Genomic DNA, 22,017 nt, shown 5'->3' with positions numbered 1-22,017 from the left:
CCAGTCGCTCGTCGACTAGCACAAAGTGGACTTTCTCGAAAACATTTGATGTTAGCTTTCAATAGGGGTGGTGAAGATGGAGTCAAATCTGTGTTGTCGGAGCATGGTTTTACTGCAAGGACTGCTAAGTCTATTTTGAATTTCTTTACCAAAGAAGAATGATAATGTAAATGCGTTGCTTTCCTACAGTTTTCATCTGAATATGCTTGTCCATCATTGTGTCAGTCTGCCCCTCAATATTTAAGCATTCGTTGAACAGCTGAAGTTTGGTAGTTTGTAATATTGGCAATATGCCCATTAAAGTAAGTCCACCCTCCTGTGATGTCATCAGATTTTGCAAAATCAATGATTTAGATTTATGCATGATAGGAACATAAATTTTGTTGGGAGTCTTTTACTATAGTTATTGTAAAAAAAAATGTTACAAATAACATATTTCAAAAGTCTAAGTTATAGATATATAATCAATGATAAGTTTCAAAATATTGAATCCAAGGGTAATAACTCTGTTTCTATTGATTTTTTTATCAAGTCTATTATACAATAATTTCCTTATTTTTACAGCCATTTTGTATAATTTTGTGAACATACAGTTTCATGAAATTGTTATGAATGCTACTATATCGTCATAACCAGTTTGTATGGAATTTTAATACGTTGTTTAAGGAAAATTGCAATTTTCTGAAGGTGATATATAATTCTGTTTATGTACGTCTGATGACCTATGTATTTCATTTGATAATTTGTTGGTTTTAACTAATGAATGGAACTAAAATACACATTTTAAACTTGTATCTGCGAGGATGGAGTTATCTTAGTTCTATGAGAGAGAGAGAGAGAGAGAGAGAGAGAGAGAGAGAGAGAGAGAGAGAGAGAGAGAGAGAGATAGAATATACATGAGTGAGTGGTGAGAGTCAGTCAATCCACATAAACATGTATTTGAGGAAATAAAGTGATTATATAGTCATCATTTCAATACATAAATATGTTGTTTCCTTATTATATGTACATGACTATAAGGTCAAAACATTTAATAAATAGTTTCTCAGGCCAAAAATTTCAAATTTTGATGAGGCACGCAGGTATTTCTTTTTTACTTGGCTGTATTTTGAGGTTTTTTTTTTCTCGTTTATATAGTAATATAATAAACAATGTAATTCTTATTTCTATTAAAAATAGCTTCATATTACTATTAAATTTACAGTATTATTTTCAAACACTTGCACATAAATGAATATGCATTCAATCCTTATTTGATAAAAAAAAAAATACCTATAATGTTTTTAAAACATTCTGAAAGTTTTACGTGAATATTTTTAACAGATATAAATATAAATTGAAAAAATAAATTCCATGATGTATCTATTCAGCGGATGCGGTGGGGCCTGAGAAACAATTTATGATTTTTTTTTGTCTAAGTGCAAAAAGGTGAAACTTACAAAGCATAATTCAATAATATTAATGATATCATTTTAAAATCAGCCTCAAAACTACCATATGTCCAAGAGATTATATGCAAGAAGGTTGAAGAAGTCGCTGACTAAGTGTAACCACTCCTCATGAATAAATATAGTATACAAGTGGACATATTAAGATATGACTTCGAGGACGCCTACCTCAAAATCAAGGTTAGCTTCACCCCTTCATATTTCTACAGGAGGTTAAATATATGAATAGCTTTTAATTACAGTGTTTATAAAAAAAATCATTGACAGGTTTTTGAGTAGTGTTTCATTTGGTATCTAGACTATCCTGATTTTAAGTACCAATTTTCACCCCAAATTACTAAACTTTCCCTATTTTTCATTAGGTAGTTATGTTTAAGCATATTATTACTGTTTATTCTATATCATGCATGTACTCTTGAGATTATTGTAAAAAAAAAATAATTGAAAATTCCATTAATTTTTTTTTCTCATTGAAAATTTGTATGCCTTAGGAAAATTTACAATTTTTGAAAAGGGAGGTAATTCAAAGCATAATACCTCTCTTGTATACTTAGAAAGTGACCGTGAAATTTTTATATATTATCGAGGACATCCATATAATGATTCATGAAAAAAATTAAAAAAAATTCATTGACAAGTTTGTTTTTTTTTTGGTCACATCGTCCCGCATGTCCTTAAACAAACTTTAAGTTCGCTTTTATAAATTTAAAGTGCAGAATGTTTAGATAAAATTGTTTTACCGCCAGTAAACAAATTTCAAAACTTTAGATTTTAATCATAATAAAATATTATCTTCCGATTTTTGGTTTCATTCCAACCAATTCTTCTATGATATTAGTTTACAAATAAATTGCTAAAAGGCATTATAATTCTTAAATTATGTTCCGTTTTCCGTTCCATGTTTTAGCAACAACCTTAAGATTTGTCGTTTAATAATCGTTCCCTCTCCTCCTTTACGATTCTGAATGGATACAACACAAATTTAGATAATAGATCAATTTTCCGAAGTCAAGTATTCGTTATTGAAGGATGTGACATTCATCGTAATAACTTTGATGTAGAATATCAATGTCATTTACACACCACTAAGCTCATTGTACCTGGGTTCTCTCTTCCACCAATATAAACTGGGCGCCACCAGATAACTGAAAAATTGTTGAGTGTGGCGGAAAACAGCTAAAAAAAACTAAGCTCCTAAGGCCTAACTGTGGTCAAAAAAATTGACACATTGACTTTCTTAAAATCATAAAACAAATGACGTACCCCATGCAGTATTGTCCGTCCTGTAATAAATGGTAATGTGACGGATACTGAGGATGTCCTCTAGGTTCACTCTCCATGTTGCTGTTTGTTGATTACTATTCGATATGACACACTGTCCTCCCCAGGCGCTGAGGTCAGATTTCAGTCCATCCACAGCATTACTTGCATTGAATATCGCGTTACCTGGGATGAATTGACTACGTTGCCATGCTGGTTTGTGTAAGGCTATGTTTTCTATATAAAAACAGAACGAAAACTTTATGAATATTAGTGTGAAATAGTTAATAATTTCAAATAAATAAAACAGAGAAACCAACAACCAATAAAACAGGAGAATTGAATTTGTTTCAGAGTTTGCAATCAAAATTCCCTTTGCGATTTTTGCGTTTGTGGTAATGACTGCCAATGCACATGGCTTGGTATTACAACACTGTACTAGATTAATTAATCATTAATCACATTGCATTTGTTAAGTGTTTTAAGTTTGTTCTTTAATTGGCAGAAGCATATCGTATGCGTTTCCAATAATGTACGTTGATGACATACTAGATGCCACCTGCTATATGCACTTGTACTGTGCTTACCTAGTATTCTAAGAGAATGTATATCTATTCACTCTTACTTATAATTACATTTCCCAAGATTGATTGATTGATTGTGTCTTGTTTAAAGTCACTCTCGAGAATCTTTCACTCATAGAGAGACGTCACCAAGACCGGTGACTTTAGGCCTAATAGTATGCTCGTCGCTTACATCCATTGAGGAGTGAAGGTTCTTAAGCATGCCATGTCTACTGTGACACGGGATGTCCGCTTTTAAGGTCATTTCTGAAGACCCGTAATATTCACACCTGATGCTGAGTGTTTGGCTATGGAACTACCTGTTTTAACGAATAAGGTCTGTCGCGACCGCGATTTGAACCCCGGTCTTCCACATGCAGGGCGAATTCTCTAACCTCTAGGCCACCGCAGTGGTGTAGAGAAGCACTATGATTTTCTCTATGCGTTCGTGGTCTTTGATATAAAAACATGTCCATTTTACTGTATGTGCTGAGATCAGATGATAAGATTTGTAAGTGGGTTTTTTTTCAGAAGAGTGGAAATAGACTCGAGATTCGAGCCATTCTATTCGTGAGGAATTTTATCAAAGCTGGTGAGATACCTGAACAAAAGGATATCAATTAAAACAATCTACTTTTAATCTTATTGAAATGAGGAAAATTCCGGGTTGAAATCATTCTTCACCAATCATCACATTACTTCCAAGAAACAAAGATACTATGCCTGAATAACTACTTATGATTATTCTTATTTCTTGGGCGACTCTCTCCAAATTTAGCTGAAAATGTTGAATTATTGCCCGACGTAGCGAAGTGCAAAACGATATTTTTCAAACATTATTTGTAAAACGCATATATATGTATCGCTACTTACGTTCTACACATCGTCCTTCCTTGAAACCTGGTTCACATTCGTTTAAACATGTCCCGTTTATGTGATGACACTGTACCATGTCTTTACATTTCCCACATTCATACTGACATCCTTCACCATACTTTCTGCCGTCACATTCTTCCAATTAAAAAAAAATTAACACAAATAGCATATCGTTCCGCATAGTGTGAAAGTAGTTCAGCATAATTAAGCAGTACATGTTATCAAGTGTTTCATTGATAGAAAACAATAATGACGAATATGATTAGTTAGCGAAACGTAAAATAATCTAGAAACAAATAGAAAAGTTCGCTTTTATTGCTGCATATATTCCTTGTCATTGCACCAGACGTACATATAACAAGAAGACAATATATGCAGTGAAACATAACGAAAGTTTAACGTGTATGCGTTATCAAAGTTAGGGTTTTGTGTGGAAAATATGAAGTAGTCCTTTAGATGTTAAGCCAATAGTTTACCAAACATTATTTCCACGGATTCGTAACTGTCAAATTTGGACGACACGAAACATTCATTGGAAAACAATATCATACCTTGTTCACATCGATAACCTTTGTACCCAGGGTTACATCCCTGACACGCCCCCGTCTCTATGTGACAATATTTACAGTTGACATCTGGACACGAGAGGGAACAATCTGTTCCATAATATCCAGGACTGGGACATCCTTTAAAATAAATAAACGTACCATTCAATATTGAATATTGAGTCCACGGAAACATATTATTGGGAAAATATTGCCTTAGAAAATTTCTACAAATTGAATTCTGCATCCGTTTTCTGAAGAAAAAAAACATAGACTGTTGCGTAAGTTAGTTCAACTTAGTTACGCCAATGATAACACGGATCTACATTGAGTTTCGGAAAGCGGCACAAGACTGGCTATCAAAGTCTAAACTTTATCCTTTTTGTTGCGTAATAATCGTGTGCAGATCAAACATAATGTATTGATCATTAGATATCATGATTCAATAAGACGGTATGAATGCTCTTTCTTTCTATGAATTTTTCTCAGAGAAATACGCACATCGTGAAAATGCATTTAGATACATAAAATAGTAAAGGTACGATCTGTAATTTCTTGTTAGGGGGTGTTGCTTGGTCTGCACATTTTCATGGACGTAGCTTGAATATTTCACTTGAACGAAAGGACTATTACGGGGAACTATTGCATGAAGCAGTTTACAGTTGACGTTGAATGCTTTACACGAAACACTTGATGAATTAAACAGAACGATGAACGGTTGCAAAGAGCGATAAATGGTTTACACGGGTTGACGCATGATCGGTTTGCACGAAAAAAAACCGGAACAGTGTGGAGGTGAATTAGAGCGGATGAATGTCTCTATTGAAGTGTCATTTATGGTTTTGATGATAACTATGGTGCTACGTTTTCCACGGTGGCTTTCTGATCAAATGCAACACGTATTTCAAATGTTGATTATTATGATTGAAGAAAGGAAGATACTGAATAGTGAACAAACTCATCATAATAACAATGAAATTTACATATCACCATACAAAAAATAAATTACTCCAAGGTGCTTTACGGTTGATTGATTGATTGATTGATTGATGCTGTAGCCACATTCAACACTTTTTCAGTTATTTTATTGGTGGAAGAGAGAACTCAGATACAATGTAACTGAGAAGAGACCACTGACCTTCCGAAAGTAACTGGGGAACTTTCTCACTTACTGGCGCGAGCGGGATTCGAACCAGCGCCGATAAAGGTGAGAGGCCGTGTGATATTGAGCGCAATGCTCTAAACACTCGGTTTACCAGGGTACGAAGAGGAACACAGTAAAACTCTGATATAGCGAATTTCTGGGGACCCTCTACAAAAACGCTATAAGCGTAATTCGCTATACGTTTATAGCGAATTCATAAATAAAATACAACGAATTCGTTATAAAACTGATTTGTTCTACATATATACCAGTTATATAAGAAAGCAGCAATCGATATACTTGCGTTTGTATCGTCTTTAAGAGAAATGAAGCCTATATATTTTCGAGAAGAAATATTTCTATACAAGAAATATACACATTGATTTATATATGATAATTTATCTTGATGGATTATTAAGTCATGCAAGAACATGTCGAGAGAGAAATGTCAACAACATTTTGCGAAATACACACATGTACAGTCTATTGCAATTGTAATTTACTTGTTGCTTTACACAAATAAAGGAGTGTTCGATAAAATAAATGCAATCAAACTTCAAATTTAATTAACGAGAATAGTAAATAATACCGACAAAATATTTCCTAAATGTATGTGTAAGTATTGTTTTGCGTTAACAACCTTTTTTGAAAAAATACAAACAGAAATTTTGTAATAAGTGTGGATCCTTTATGTCAATGGAAAACAATTGTTAAAAATCACAGAGAGTTTAAAATGAAAAAAATAAATTCGTTATAAAAGGTGATTTTACGTTCATTTTTAATTCAAGGGGAATAGGAATTTACTTCGTTATATCCGTAAATTCGCTATATCCGTGTTCGTTATAGACGCGCTTTTTATATAGAATATATAAAGAATTTGCCGGGGAAATCGTTTTCACTTTTGCTATAGCCGTAATTTCGCTATATCCGTGTTCGCTATATTCGAGTTTTACTGTACAACGATGAAACACAATTAAATGAAATTAAATGAAAATATGACATACAATTTTATATATCCCTAAAATCATCGAAATGAATAATTGTAATAAGATCGATAGCGAATATTTTTTTTTTTTTTTGATTTTGTTTTTGTTTTTGTTTTTTTTTTTATTTCAAGATATGTTTACCAGGGTTTTTTGACCTGACATTTGAAACCAAAAGTTGCGACTTCGATTCTAAACGTAATGGTCAACATGGCTTGTATTCATTTCAAAAACTGTATGACAGCCAAGATCCTGGAGAGGAACGATATGTATAAGGCAAAATCTTGATTTGGGGTCGGCAATGAAGTGGAAACCAATTGAGTTTTCACCAGAATTGGAAATATGTGTTCCGAATCGACGACCTCGTAACTAGACGAGGAGCAGTATTCTGCACCCGTTGCAGCCGGTCCAATTTCTTCCAACTCCAAAATATAGACAGTTTCCATAATCAAATGTAGATGTTACGACGGCGTTTACTAGGGTTTCACAAGCTCCATTTCTTATGTACCGTCTCATTGGTATGATGTTTAAAATCTGATAGTCACATGGTGGCACTTTTTTCTCCATACGCCGAAATTATATAAAGGATACAAAGATCAGGGTAACGAAAACAAGGAACCCTCAACACACCGGAGGTGGGATTAGCTGACTAAGATGAGCAAGCAGCCCCTTTTGACCGGTCACACCTGCTGTGAACTTTGTTTTCTATATCATTTGCTTTTTATACGTGACACACAACAAATGCTAACATTTGTTTAGCACTCAGTCAAGGCCGTAGTAGTGATGATATTTTAAAATTACAACGCTTGTCGTGGTCGGATATCCGTTATTAAGATTTCGACGTTATCCTTAGACATCAAAGAGATGCCGTGTCTGAAATTTAAGGTATATTACTAATTGGAACATGCGGTGGAATGTTCATGATGTCACAATCTTAGTTTTATGGTGTGTTTTTTTTATTTTGATGAAGATTAATTGTGAAAAGTATGTGATGTTAAAGACGAAAATAGAAATAATCCAACAAATCTGATAAATGAATTGAATGCAAATAAGTATTATTCCCTAGGGGAAAATGATTAGTGATGGGTATCAAATGGATCCTACTGAATGATGTGAATTAACCATGTATTCATAACTACGTTATACACGAATTCGTTATAACCATTTCTGTCAGAACAGATATCTGAAAAATCAGAAAAACACCATTTCCACATATTCTTTGTCGCTTCATAATTTAATATAATCATAATCATTATTCAAACATGCCATAAATCAGAAGAAAGGACAAATACCATGTTTAGCAAAATTCGGCCTAACGTCCAAAATGAATAATTTCTTGTTAAAGATATTCTTTAACTTTTTCTTTTCCTATATTGTACTTGGTTTTGTTATGTTGAGTTGGTGAAAGAGCACTACGTTTAGGTTTATATTACAAGTATCAAACCTATACTTTGCGCTACTTTTTAAGATTGTGTCATACAACGTCGCTATATATTATTAGAAGTGGTAACGTATTGTAAAACATCATTATGCAATGACTTAATATCATAATAAGATCTTGAAAAAGAAATACCCTCTCCCAATACGCAAAAACGTTGTTTTACTTATAACCTGAATGGAACACCATATTTTCAATCCATTCGGTCATTTTCACACGCTGTTTGCGCAGTTTGTGGAAGTTGCAGAGGAGGTGTTAATTGCATTTCAACGTACGTTTTAAAAATATGCATATATTTTACCTTTACTCGTTAAACTGTATAACGAAATGGGTGTACTAATTGGTCTCTAAAATAATAAACAAGTCACATGGAACGAATAGTATGAGGCACCTGTGGTGTGTTGACATAAACTCACAATATCCACGCATTGCGCTGTTGGAAATCCCTCAACAAATCTATTAACGTAACTGTTGTCAACATATATCATTGTTTATCTATTATAATTATATATTGTGAAGATTTAAAATGTATATATATCAGCTGATCATAAGAATCAGCTGTTCAAAGAACATAATCATGCCATTTCCAATTCCAAAGTGAATGAACTTCTCGGGTCTATTTGCATTTTCTTACATGAAGTTTGGCTCTCTTGTGACACTGAACTTCATGTGTAGTCTAAAAGTATTTATATAGGTTAAAGAGACATGCAATTGTATATAATGTATATTTCAATAATGGTATATGTCTCTGGGGTAACATTTACGCGGAAACATGGATTAGGAAAAGTCGGAATGATTTTAAATTCAATAATTCTTAAATACTTAAAACCACCATTAAGCCAGGATAATCACAAGAACACTGTTTGTTTCTTACTTCTATAATTTAAACATGCCTTATTTCAAGATGAATTGTAAACATGTCGAACTTAATTTTCAACAATTAAGTACTCTACATGCCTGCATTGGGATTACCAGCTCTTGAAAAGATATAGGATCACTCAGAGAATGTTGAATTCCATGGGTAATAACATGATTTAAGCATATAATTTTTTGTTAGCTTATATCCTGTATAGTATTCAATATTTGATTGTTCCATACATCTACCACAGAAAAGAGAATGAAAGATAAAAATATTTTGTGAATTAGATGAGAATTGTGAAGTAACTTAGTAAGATAATATTCAACATTAGCTACAACAAAAATTAGTAGATGGCCATGGGGAGTCAAATGCAAATGAAATGTTTGTGTATAGAATTATTTATGCAGTCTAAATATACATGTAGCTGAAATGGCCTATTATTTAGCTGGAGACATGTCTCCCACTGAATACATAAATGTAATTTGTCTTCATTCCATATCATTGAAAATACATGAGGACATGAAAGTACAACCTTATTAATTTTATAATCCATGTGTAATATAGTTCTACTGGATTTATTTGAATTACAGGATGATATAATATGTGCAACAAAATTGATATCAAGGGTGACGTGAATCAAAATGACAAGAATCCATATTCCTACTCCTCAATAACGCTATCATCAGTGCCATCAGATTCATCAATGATAGTGGCATCAGTGACACATGCGGATCAGTCTTGGACATCACTGTAGGAATAGCTTCCTTGTTGTGTCTGGCAATAGGTACCAGATTATACGGTAGCTACGTGGAAACAGACTCCCACAATACGGGCACAAAATGGACACCTACAGTATCAGGCAGTTAAGTCAGAATTGGGAAAACTGGATCCAAACAAGAATATTGCTTGGAAGAAACGTACATGTTGACTCTGAAGTTTAACCCTTAATAACCCATGGAACTTCCCAGAGAAATCCTGCACCATGGTTCTGTGTGTTCTGTGTGTTGATGTCATTTGAAATATAGCTGTGAAAGTTTTCAGTGTTTTTCTTGGATTTGTTAATTGGAAGAATTCATATTTCAAATTGATGGTTCTGAAACGGTTGAGAGTTACGCCCCTTTGTTAAATGATGTATATCCCTTTGACTATGTAATTAGATCAGTGTACATATTATAATCAATATGTGTATTGATTAAATAGATTAACGAGAATTGATAATATAAAACTAAAAAACAACCCAAAAAATAGATATACATGTGAATATACTTGTTTAGCCCTAATTAGATTATGATATGGAAGATCTTATAGCCTGTTGATACGGATATGCAGAGACATATATATAGGGAGCAGCCACTTGTAAATGTTGTTGATGGAAATTGATGGTATTTCCATGTAAGGTAAATACTATAACAAATTGTTCCAGTGTCAGGACGTTTGACATTGTGGTGTAATAAATTCTGAGCAATTATCAGAGGCAAGTGGCTTACTGATAAATTGTGTATGCAAGCACAAGTTGTTGCAGGCAAGTGGCATCTGCAACTGGCAAAGGAAAGTGACCATAAACAGGTGGCATAATTAAGTGGCAAGCACAGGTTGTTGCATGCAGGTGGCATATGCAACTGGCAGAGACAAGTGGTGAAGGCCAGTGACTACAAACAGGCATAGATCTGACAAGTGACAAGTGTCAGTTGTACATAGGAGTTAAACATTAAACACCAGGTAGGTGTAAAGAATATTGGTATATATTGCAACTTGTTGTACCTCTTGTGTTTAGATAAACACCAGATAGGTGAAATTTACTATATTGATCATTGTTCATTAAAACTCGGGTGAACCGGGTACGAGCTTAGACACCCGGCACGTTACAGTTCAAATGAAAATCGGCATGTTGAATTGTGAATGTCATAATTTGTGTAATTTTTTGAATGAGTTCAAGGATGGCAGCCCTGATGACAACTGTAGAGTCAAAAGTTAACAAACTGTCCAAAACACCAGGTCTGAATTCATCATCTTGGAACCACACACATTGGACAGTGGACACTTTGCAGTTGGAATTATGATCGAAGGTCCAAGGCACTTGCAGATATGCATGAGAAGAAAGTGTTATATCCAGGTCTAAGGTGAATTACATAGCAATGCAATGCATCACATTCACATTACTTAAAAAAGTTCACATTACCATTGCCATTACTCCTATTTTGAAATGTAATGTATTACATTACCTGAGACTGCATTGCATTACTCCTTTACACAACACACTGATATTAAAGAACTGGCAGAAGAAATATTTCTTTATAATGATTTAGGATTTTTAATTACAAAGTCATATAAGCACACAAAATAGTCATTAATGTTAGAAAATACATACAAGTTATTAATTGCATTTGGTTCTCATCAATGCATCAAATGTTTCAGTCAATCACTAATATAATGAATTAATCTAAATCTTCAAAATATCATCAAATATTTGAAGCAATGTAAATGTAATGGAAGATAATGTGCAGTACAGTATATTTTCTACAAGTCATGCATTACATTACCATTACTTGTAATACAAAAAATGGTCCATTAGACCATTACACCCCCATTTCACTGAAACTGGCTGTCATTTAGTTATCATTACAAGTACCCTAGTCCTGATTCTGTCGAGAGGTTATTGAAATTGTCTGTGAAGGCTTTGTCTCAGGAAGTGGCCGAGATTGATTGTGACATTCCTGTTGGATGTAATACACATGTCTACATTTGCTACACAAAATACCATGTGGTGGTTTCAACAAAAAAGTTATTGCTCGGGAAATGACAAATAGCTATGGATTCACTTTTTTCTGACTTTTCTTACTGTACATTAGATGTATTGCAAAAAACGTTTTACTTTCCATTATCATTTACTGGTGGTTCAACTCTGAAATGGGGTATTTTGTTGTTGTTTTTTCTCAGGATTTAAAGAAATATAATCTGCAATCTTTGCATATTTTCTTGGTGCTTAAGATGTGATTGCGTATTGATATATTTATTTCCACATATACAATTTCGTGTTGAGTGTCTTCAAAGAAATTAATTTTTCAATAACGCAAACATAAATATATATTTAACATTATAATTAAAAAAATAAATATTGAAACCGACAGGAATTGAACCCGGATCTACCACTTGAAAGACTGGCTCTCTACCACGACGTATATGACGTCACTCGCTCAAAATCCCCAATACATAGAGGCTTACCAGGCCTAGTTAACGTTATACTTCCGATGTATCGGCAATATTAATAAGTTTGTTTAACCTATGTGAAATATTTCATATACGAATTAGCTATGCGTCTTTGACTCTTCTGTTTTGAGAGGTACATTTGCGAGAAATACATTGAGCAGGTGTTTCGGTGTCTTCACGACTGTGCGTGCGAATATGGACGCAAGCAGTTATGTGTATTATTTACATGTGAAATTGTTAACGACTAGTATTTGTAAATTTGATATGAACCGTTTGTGATACAAATTAGGGCAAACGTTTATTTTGTTACAGTTTCACATTGGATTTGCGAAGTCATGGAAGATAGAAATGTAGATGCGTGCGATATTGTATGTGCGTGACTGTATGCATTGCGTAAACACAACATATGAATAAACTTCGTAATAGTCCCTACTTTGAGCTTAGCCTATTTATTAAATACTGGAACACATCAGAATACTACCCGTCACAATATTTTTAGTATTTCATGTTCTTTAATTCTTTTCATTTTGATCTTAGGAATTATCTTGGTGTCGTGTAAAAAAAACAACTTTCTATAGCATTTAAGGTCCGATTTGTTGGAGTGCAGATTCCTTTGTTTACGTATTAAAATTATATAGCTTTTCAAATTTCTGCATAAACTTGTAATATAAACACCACATAGGAGCGTATTCTGTATGAAAACGATATTGACTCCACTTAAGTACTTCGTTTTAATTATTCAAAGCAAAATATTCAATATTCATTAACATCACACCTTTCGATCCGAAACATTTCTCCTGCAAAAAGTATTTGTATTGATAAATGTTGATAGGCTACAGTCATTTTCTGGATCGAAGGTCGTGTTTTATATGAATTATATGACTAAATTTGATAAAAGTAGACATTTCTGCAGAAAACCAGACCGATACCGGTTTTGTCAAGTATAGAATTCCACAAGCTGGCGTTATCGTTGGGAAATCGTGGCACGTCGCGATGGTATAAAAAATAGACAGTAAATCCCGAATGAAGCGATCACGGATATAGCGATATTGCGGCTATAGCAAAGTGAAAACGATTTCCCCGGCAAATTCTTTATCTATTTTATATAAAAATCTGCGTCTATAACGAACACGAATATAGCGAATTTACGGATATAACGAAGTATATTCATATTTCCCTTGAATTAAAAATGAACGTAGAAATAACTTTTTATAATGAATTTCTTTTTTTTTTTTAAACTCGTGATTTTTGAAAATCGCTTTCCATTGTCATAAAAGATCCACACTTATTGAGAAATTTCTGTTTGTATTTTTTCAAAAAAGGTTGTTGACGCAAAACAATACTTACACATACGTTGATCAAATATATTGTCGGTATTGTTTACTATTCTCGTTAATCAAATTTGAAATTTGATTGCATTTATTTTATCGTACACCCCCTCATTTGTGTAAAGCAACAAGTAAATGACAACTGCAATAGACTGTTTGTAGATGTATGCATTGTGCATAGTTTTGTTGAAATTTTTCTCTTTACATGTTCTTGCATGACTTAGTAATCCATTAAGGTAAGTTATCATATATCAATTAATGTGTATATTTTTTGTATAAAAATGTTTTTTCTCGAAAATATACAGGCTTAATTTCTCCTAGAGATAATACAAACGCAAGTATATTGATTGCCGTTTTCTTGTAAAACTGATATACAAGTAGAACAAATCACTTTTATAACGAATTCGTTATATTTGATTTATGAATTCGCTATAAATGTATAACGAATTTTTATAGAGTGTCCGCAGAAATTCGCTATATCAAAGTTTTACTGTATTATCAAATTACATTGTATAACAATTTTATTTCAATTCATTCTACTTTATTTTTTAACACAACACAGGGCCGATATAGCTAAACATGGTCTTAGTCCTTTAATCATGTTCATAATGTTGTTCTATTTCTCTTTGCATTGAACGTGTATTACTGCGGCTTGCAAATGAGACGAACCAGTTTTACCTTAATTTAATGATGACATATTCAAACATACCATAGACTTCTACCTCACAGAGCTCATTAAATGCGTAGTTACTATAGTCATCAGGGTAGGTCACTCCTTGTAGTCTTTCATTGTAGTAAATAACGTATTGTCCGTGAACTAGACAAGTGACGTTAAGGACGGCGGGTATAGTATCCCTTGTGAAGTTTGTGTCGTGAAAGCACAATTCTCCCTGTGTTCTGTCGGTTGTGTTTGATATGTATAATGAAAACCCCAAAAATCTTCCAGAATAGCCATATGTTGATCCTTAAATATAAAACATAAACAACGTAATATCTTTTTAAATAAAAAAATAAAATAAAATGCCAATAACAGATTGATCATAACTATTCTAATCATCCAGAAAAGCAATATGTTGTACCTGAAATAATAACAGCACATATATCGTGGCTGTAACTTTTATGCAATAAAGCGGTTATATTTACTTCACTATCATGTGCAATGTGTAATACATAGAAACAACAAACCCCATGCAACATTGTCTGTCCTGTAATAAATGGTAATGTGACGTATACTGAGAATGTCCTGTAAGTCCACTCTCCATGTGGCTGTCAGTTCATTGCTATTCGATATGACACATTGACCTCCCCAGGCGCTGAGGTCAGATTTGAGTCCATCAACAGCATTGCTTGCATTGAATCGGTCGTCACCTGGTCCATATTGATGAAGTTGCCATGTCGGTTTTCTGAGGGCAAGGTTATCTGTACAAAATATTCAAGATCAAAACATAGGCATTGGATTGGACAAAAAGCCATGTTTCCTGCCAAGAATAGAAAGGATACAAAATGGCTTCGATAGAGCTACACCTGTATACTTAACCACTTCGTAAAATAAACATTATTTTAAAACAATTAGATCCATCTTTTAGTTTTAGCATTTTCAGAAATGTTATTAAAGAATTATATATATTCATTTCAAATAATACAACTAGCCCCGCCCATGACGTAATAACGATGTTCTCCAGATAATGTGTGTAACCGGTCACAAACTCGTCTCATCTTTAGTTGTGTACCAGCGCATATCTAGCTGTGAAAAAGATACTCATGGGAGACCCTATTTCTAGCACTAATTTTTGCAAGGCAATCCGCATTAGCAATGACGCAAGTTGTCATGCCACCATCAACTCAAATTCTACTTTCACATCGCACACATCAATTTTGTATGTACAAATTCGCACCTCAATGATATTTACTCGATTTGGACATCTTATCCAACAGCGACAACTAAGTGTTATATTCTTGCAGGAATGCACAATTTCAAATTTAAACATAAATGTGTGACTCCATGAATCAAAACGACGGCGATCAACATGTTTACTGTGTGTAGCTAGTATTCACCTAGTTTATGCATATTGAGAGCGTAATCATTGCGATAGAAACAAGGACATGGGGAAGCATAATCCAGCAAGCTCCACGTCGTTGCCACTGAATAACATATGTCCTGCCAGTACTGCCCTTCCGCAACGCAGAAACGATGACATACATATATAGAGGGATAATTATATTTTGACATGGAATGTGGGTTCAAATTCCCTGCCAGCAATTCATTGAATGAATTTGATTGGATATTTTTTAACGTTCCACTCGAAAATACTTACCCATATGGAGACGACACCATTGCTGGTGAAGGGCTGAAAATTAGGCCTATCCTCGGCGCTTACGGCCTTTGAACTTAGATGGATCTTTATCTTTCCACATTTGCTGTGAAAGTGGACCTCTATTTTTGCGGTCTCATCCGATAAACATCCCAATATAGTTACATCTTACGTAAGTAAGCCATGTATACTCGGATTCCCACGGGTAATATCGTGTTGATGTTACATATATTAATAAGTCTTAAAACGTGACCCTGTTTGAGGGTGAGTAAAAAGTAGTGGTATTAGTCTTTATCACAGGTATTAAACTGATGATAGAAACGATCGTTACTATCATCCCAAGATGGCGGAAGGAAATTCCGGAAATCCCACATTTACTTATCATATCTATTTGTATTGTTTATTTGCAAATGATATGTAGGTAAGAAATATCATACACTAGCAACAATTACGATCAGGTGTTATTTTATTTTTTATACGGCTCATCTGAACAGAAAATTCGTCGTTGAAAACACATTGAGAATGATAGTAACGGAAATGAATGATGATAGTAACGTAAGAACTTTCGTAGGGTAGAGCAGATTGAAAATTGGAAAAATGCATGTCCTCGCGCTTACACAACGATATAATTTACCAATACAATCACTGGGTAAAATGCTGTCTGACATGTTTCATACTAATTAAGACTGCTCTTTGCATACTGACTTTATCAATGAATTAGTATGCATACCCGATTGAGATATAGAGTTTTCGACGGGTATGACCGGTCGATAGGGGATGCTTACTCGCCCAAAACACATATAACCTTACATTCTAAGGAGAGTGATTGCCGTGTATACTCGCATATAAATCGGTTGTATATTATTCGGCTATTTTGGAAGGATTTGCCATTGATTTGTTTATAAATCAATATAATTTTTTATGTAATTTCAAATCATTGCTTTAATGTTGTCACCCCGTTTCAAACGATATTTTGGGGACATTGCTGCTATTTATTCATTTTTTGAACAAATCAACCTCCATAATATATATTTAAGATACATAAAATAATTAAAATATGTAAGTACTTGTACTTTATGCATATTTTTAAAATACATAAAGAATTTAATGTGTTTAAACATGATAATCGTCTGAATACGGAGTTGATGGAAAAATCCTATACAATACACCGTCCAGAAAAATGCTAACCTTCTTAGAACACAGATTTTCGGACCAAATTTCAACTCTCAGAAATCTTACTTATAGCGATTATATACGGTAAGCAAATGTTAATGGGTTTAATTGAGCTTGCGTCAAAACAAATAGTAAATATATAACGTACATATTGAAGATAATACAACCAATGAAGTTTCATGATGCACATTTCAATAATATCGTAAATCAGATCCGTTTTACAATTATGTACAGGTTACAGTCCGTCCCGGAAACATTCTACTTTACCATCTTCCTGTTCGTTCACCGTTCGTTTACCGTGGAATTGGGACAGTAGAACAGTTCGGGGACTTTTAAACCGATCATACTGTTTAAGAATCAGAAGATATCGGTATTTATATAATTTCCGAGTTCAACAATGTCGTTACATTGGTATAAAAAGACTCAGCGGGTATGTTAAAACAGGTCATGCTTCATTTATGCAGGTAAACTGCATAATTTTTAAAATATGTCTTACATAGAGAGAGGTAGCTACTAACTCTTATAAACTATTTTGGCTGTTTACATGAGAACATTTTGTATCATAACAACATGACAAACATGCACTTCCGTATGACGTCATTGCATGAATGTTATAAATATATCATGGAGGTACCTTAATATAAAATGTAAAAGTAGCACATTATCCCAAGATTTAAACATTGGTCTAACTGGCGATAATGACGGTAAAATACCCATAGTATATCAGAATTACTGATAGAATCCTACCACTTTGAATAAGAAATAGCTATTGAACATTTAAACACGAAACCATCTAGCTCATGTTTTACATTTTGCATGATGCTATGTAGTTTTCTTTAAAAGTTTTCTTAACAGAGGATTCCATCAGTAATTGCCGTGTACATAAATTTATTACCTTTCAAACGGTGTATAAAAAGTCTCTAAAAGTATGCGGGCTAATGTGCTACTTTTGCAGTTTTATTTCCGTCTGTGACAGAGGAAAATCGGATCGACATGCTAAATGGAATGTTTTCTCCGTTAAACAAAGTTGTCAATGAGTGATATCAACATACCTTCTTAATATCAATAAATTCTCAGCGTTTCACATATGTATTTCTTATATACCATGTCATATATTTCAAATTCTCTACATTTCGTCGATATTTGCATGGCACACATAAACACATTCCTTGCATGTGTCAACGTCACTCGATGTATAGTCATAACGTCATCAGTTTACTTTCATATCGATCAGACAGAAATTACACAACAGCAGTGTAGAATTTCGTTGGATCTTAGTAGCTGCATGGTTTATTTTATGCATCAATAAAACTTAAATAAAAAATAAAATCGGAATTTAATATATACTTAGTGATATACTTATTTCAATTATGACGTAACATTGTTTCGCGGATTTTATCCCATAAAAAAAATCCTAACCTGTCTCAACGTACCCGCGTGCCGACAACCACACAATGTAAAAAAAAAGATAAAAATAATCGTCTGCCGTTGATTTGATATAAGTCTCAATACTTAGGTATGAAGTAGATGTGACGTACAATGCAAGGTGAAGATAACGAACAGTGATCAATCTCATAACTCCTACAAGCAATACAAAATAGATAGTTGGGCAAACACGGACCCCTGGACACACCAGAGGTGGGATCAGGTGCCTAGGAGGAGTAAGCATCCCCTGTTGACCGGTCAAACCCGCCGTGAGCCCATATCCCATATCAGGTAAACGTAGTTATCAATAAATTATCATATATGAAAATGCAAAAATATTAGTTCCAAGCCGTTCGTGTTATCTTTATTTAGCGCCAGTAACATATATTGAATCCGTGTATTCAGAAATGAATTGATCTCATCAGATTTTTTTCTGATGCTGCTAATATTCCTGTATGTTAACTGACATTGGTTGATGAAACTTGTTCACACTTATATATTCTTAGAAATCAAGTAACAAATCGAAAACATTAATTGCTGATGATGGGTGCTTTAGAATTTAGCTGTGATGTGAATTAGAATACATCTTGTCTGTAAGAGTCTCAGTGTTTTTAATGATATATCAGCATTAAAAGTAAAATAAAGGTCATCATATTCACTTTTCCTCAAGCAAATGATAGAAAGGGTATATTATTTGTACGACGCTTATCCATATCTTACGACACTCATCCTCTTCTATTATGATTTCATGATCGGTATGACTACATTAGGTATAGATTACCACCTGTTCATGCAGCACAGATACAACATTCTGCAAGTTTTATGGGACAGGTTTCTTTTAATTCATTTAAATTTCACATTCACTACATTCATATCTCAAAGTTATGGTTGGCTGAGTTCAACACCAATATATTACCATGTTTCAAAAGATGGTATGTATACACAATCGTTAAGAAAGTTAAATGCATGGACATCGGTTGAATCGGGTTTTGTCAAAGTAGGATGATTGTGAAACGTTGTGAGATGAACTTACAATGTCTATTGATTTATCGTTGGGAAAGCTTGGATTACCTTCTTTTTTTTCTTCTCAAAATAGAGTAACAATAATATTTTTTATACAAATTAGTATCTCTTGCAGCCTATTGTAAATGCTCGTGAATACATATGAAAAGAAGTGTTCTTACCGTATGCATAGGAACACATAAGTATAATCAACAGGAGATAAATTGAAACCATCATGGTGACCGACGTACAAACTGAACAAGGAAGTTCAATAACTGGAGCTGAACGTGATTTCTGTAATACGCAATTTTTAAGAGTTTTCAATGCACCGGGGTATTTAAAAAAAAAGTTATGACCTCTATCATGACAGTCCGTACCGTAAATTATTCATTTCCCACGATATGCAGAAATTAATTCGGAAAAATGCCTATTATTTCGTGGTCGACTTTTAGCTGGGCCTTGACAATATACGACTAAACAGAATGTTTGAGCATTTCAGCAAGCTATTACATATAAATGTACAGCATAAGATATCATTTCTAAAATGAATTTCTTACCCCAATTTATAATTGAAGTGCGTAATAACTCCAATTCACTGAAATTTGTAAAACCGTCCGTACTTTGGATATCTTGGGAAGTATAGGGAATTTCAGGATGAACTTTGGTGATAATGTAGAGTGATTATGTAAGAATATATTAGAATACAAAATATAATTTAATATAAATTATTGTATTGCTTTTACATAGGCTAACGTGGGTACCCTATATTTAGAGTTCTTCACCTTTATTCTTTGGTAGTAAATTCGACCCCAAGCTATGCACTTCTCTCTGGGTTCGTTAGCATGCCAACTCTACTGTCCCACCCGTTTCTAAGGTCATCTGCAAGGAACTGATGCCGACCGTATGGCGATGGAACTGTCATTACCTGTTTTAACGACTTCGATTTGTCGTGGCCGGGATTCGAACTCCGGCTTTCCGCATGCAGGGCAAATTCTCTATCATTTAGACCACCGCGGGGGTTCCATATATTTTTAAACATACTTTATTGATAATAAAAAATAATATTCCAACTTACTGGTTCCTCTAATAAACATTTTTCAGGGGAGTATGTAGTTGCTGTCCTGTCTGTCCGTCCGTTTGTCTTTCCATCGGAGTTCATATCTCCGGAACTTATCAGAAATTAATCATAATTGATAACACATATTCCTTGGGATAGGGATTAAGTTCCCTTAATATACCCTGGTCCAAAAGATCAATAAATGTTTAAATATTTTTGAAATGATGGGAGTTTATATTACGAGTGACCCTAACCTTACAAATGACATTGAGTGATCTTTGTTTCAACGTCATTTGGCTGTTAGTTGTTTGTGTGATATGAAGGGCGAATATAACGAACAGAGCCCAATCTCATAACTCATGTAAGCGATACAAAATAGACAGTTGGGCAAACACGGACCCTTGGATACAACAGAGGTGGGATCGGGTGCCTAGGAGGAGTAAGAATTCCCTGTGGACCGGTCTCACCCAACGTGTGCCCTATATCCTGATCAGGTAAACGGAGTTATCCGTAGTCAAAATCAGTGTGCCAAGAACGGCCTAACGATCGGTTATGAAACATGTTAGACAACATTTGACCCAATGATAGGTTGTATTGACAAACTAGATCATTATAACGACCATAGAATTTGCGAAATGCTGACTTCAATCGAGACTGTTGAATCTCATAACTCCTATAAGCAATACAAAATAGAGAGTTGGGCAAACACGAACCCCAGAGGAGGGATCAGGTGCCTACGAGGACTAAGCACCCCCTGTCTGCCGGTCATATCCGCCGTTGTGAGACATATACTTGTTCAAAACTGTTGATATAATGAACTATTTCCTTATATGTGTAGTGTGTGAGGTATATGATCTGAGTGAATTTAACCTTTCTAAAATGACCTTGGTCCAAAATTCAATGTCGCAAGGAATATCTGTGATCAAGTATGATCAATTTCTGCTGAAAGGTTTGAAAACTATGAGCTCGGACGAACGGAAGGATTTGTACGCCAACGAACTACATGTGTATTACCCCTACTCCCCCTCGTAAAAATCAGAAAGCATAAGAATGTAAAATTCATCCATGATTGATTGATTTAATATAGTTTTACGTCCCTCTCAAGAATATTTCACTCATATGGAGACGTCACCACTGCCGGTGAAGGGCTGTAAAATCTGACCATTTGCTCAGCGCTTATGGCCATTTAGCAGGGAGGAATCTTAATCGTGCCACACCTGCTGTGACACGGGACCTCGGTTTTTGCGGTCTCATCCGACGGACCGCCTCATTTAGTTGCCTCTTACGACAAGCAAGGGGATACTGATGACTTATTCTAACCGTGATCCCCACGGGATCATAATCCATTGTACCACTGTACCGTAGAAAATCTTCTCTGGTTCTGGACAACAAGAGGC

The 22,017-nt window shown here is 34.3% G+C and overlaps 1 protein-coding gene across 2 annotated transcripts in view; it reads right to left on the bottom strand.

Moving 5' to 3' along the window:
• LOC125663221 (multiple epidermal growth factor-like domains protein 10) overlaps positions 1 to 19,869 on the bottom strand; it is a 51,344-nt gene extending 31,475 nt beyond the window's left edge. The window contains exons 1-6 of one of the 2 annotated variants that reach the window (XM_056146116.1): positions 19,746 to 19,869; positions 14,837 to 15,070; positions 14,361 to 14,615; positions 4,699 to 4,833; positions 4,145 to 4,282; positions 2,712 to 2,945 (exon numbers count right to left, since the gene is read on the bottom strand). In XM_056146116.1, the coding sequence (XP_056002091.1) occupies positions 2,712 to 2,945; positions 4,145 to 4,282; positions 4,699 to 4,833; positions 14,361 to 14,615; positions 14,837 to 15,070; positions 19,746 to 19,800 (1,051 nt within the window). In that variant the 5' untranslated portion in view covers positions 19,801 to 19,869. The remainder of the gene's footprint in view (positions 1 to 2,711; positions 2,946 to 4,144; positions 4,283 to 4,698; positions 4,834 to 14,360; positions 14,616 to 14,836; positions 15,071 to 19,745) is intronic. The other variant, XM_056146117.1, reaches the window with a different exon arrangement.
• Positions 19,870 to 22,017: the final 2,148 nt, after the last annotated feature.

Source organism: Ostrea edulis, chromosome 8, assembly GCF_947568905.1.
Source record: "Ostrea edulis chromosome 8, xbOstEdul1.1, whole genome shotgun sequence".
Classification (NCBI taxonomy): domain Eukaryota; kingdom Metazoa; phylum Mollusca; class Bivalvia; order Ostreida; family Ostreidae; genus Ostrea; species Ostrea edulis.
Note: the sequence above shows the minus strand (reverse complement) of the source record. Positions and strands in the feature narration are given on the sequence as shown.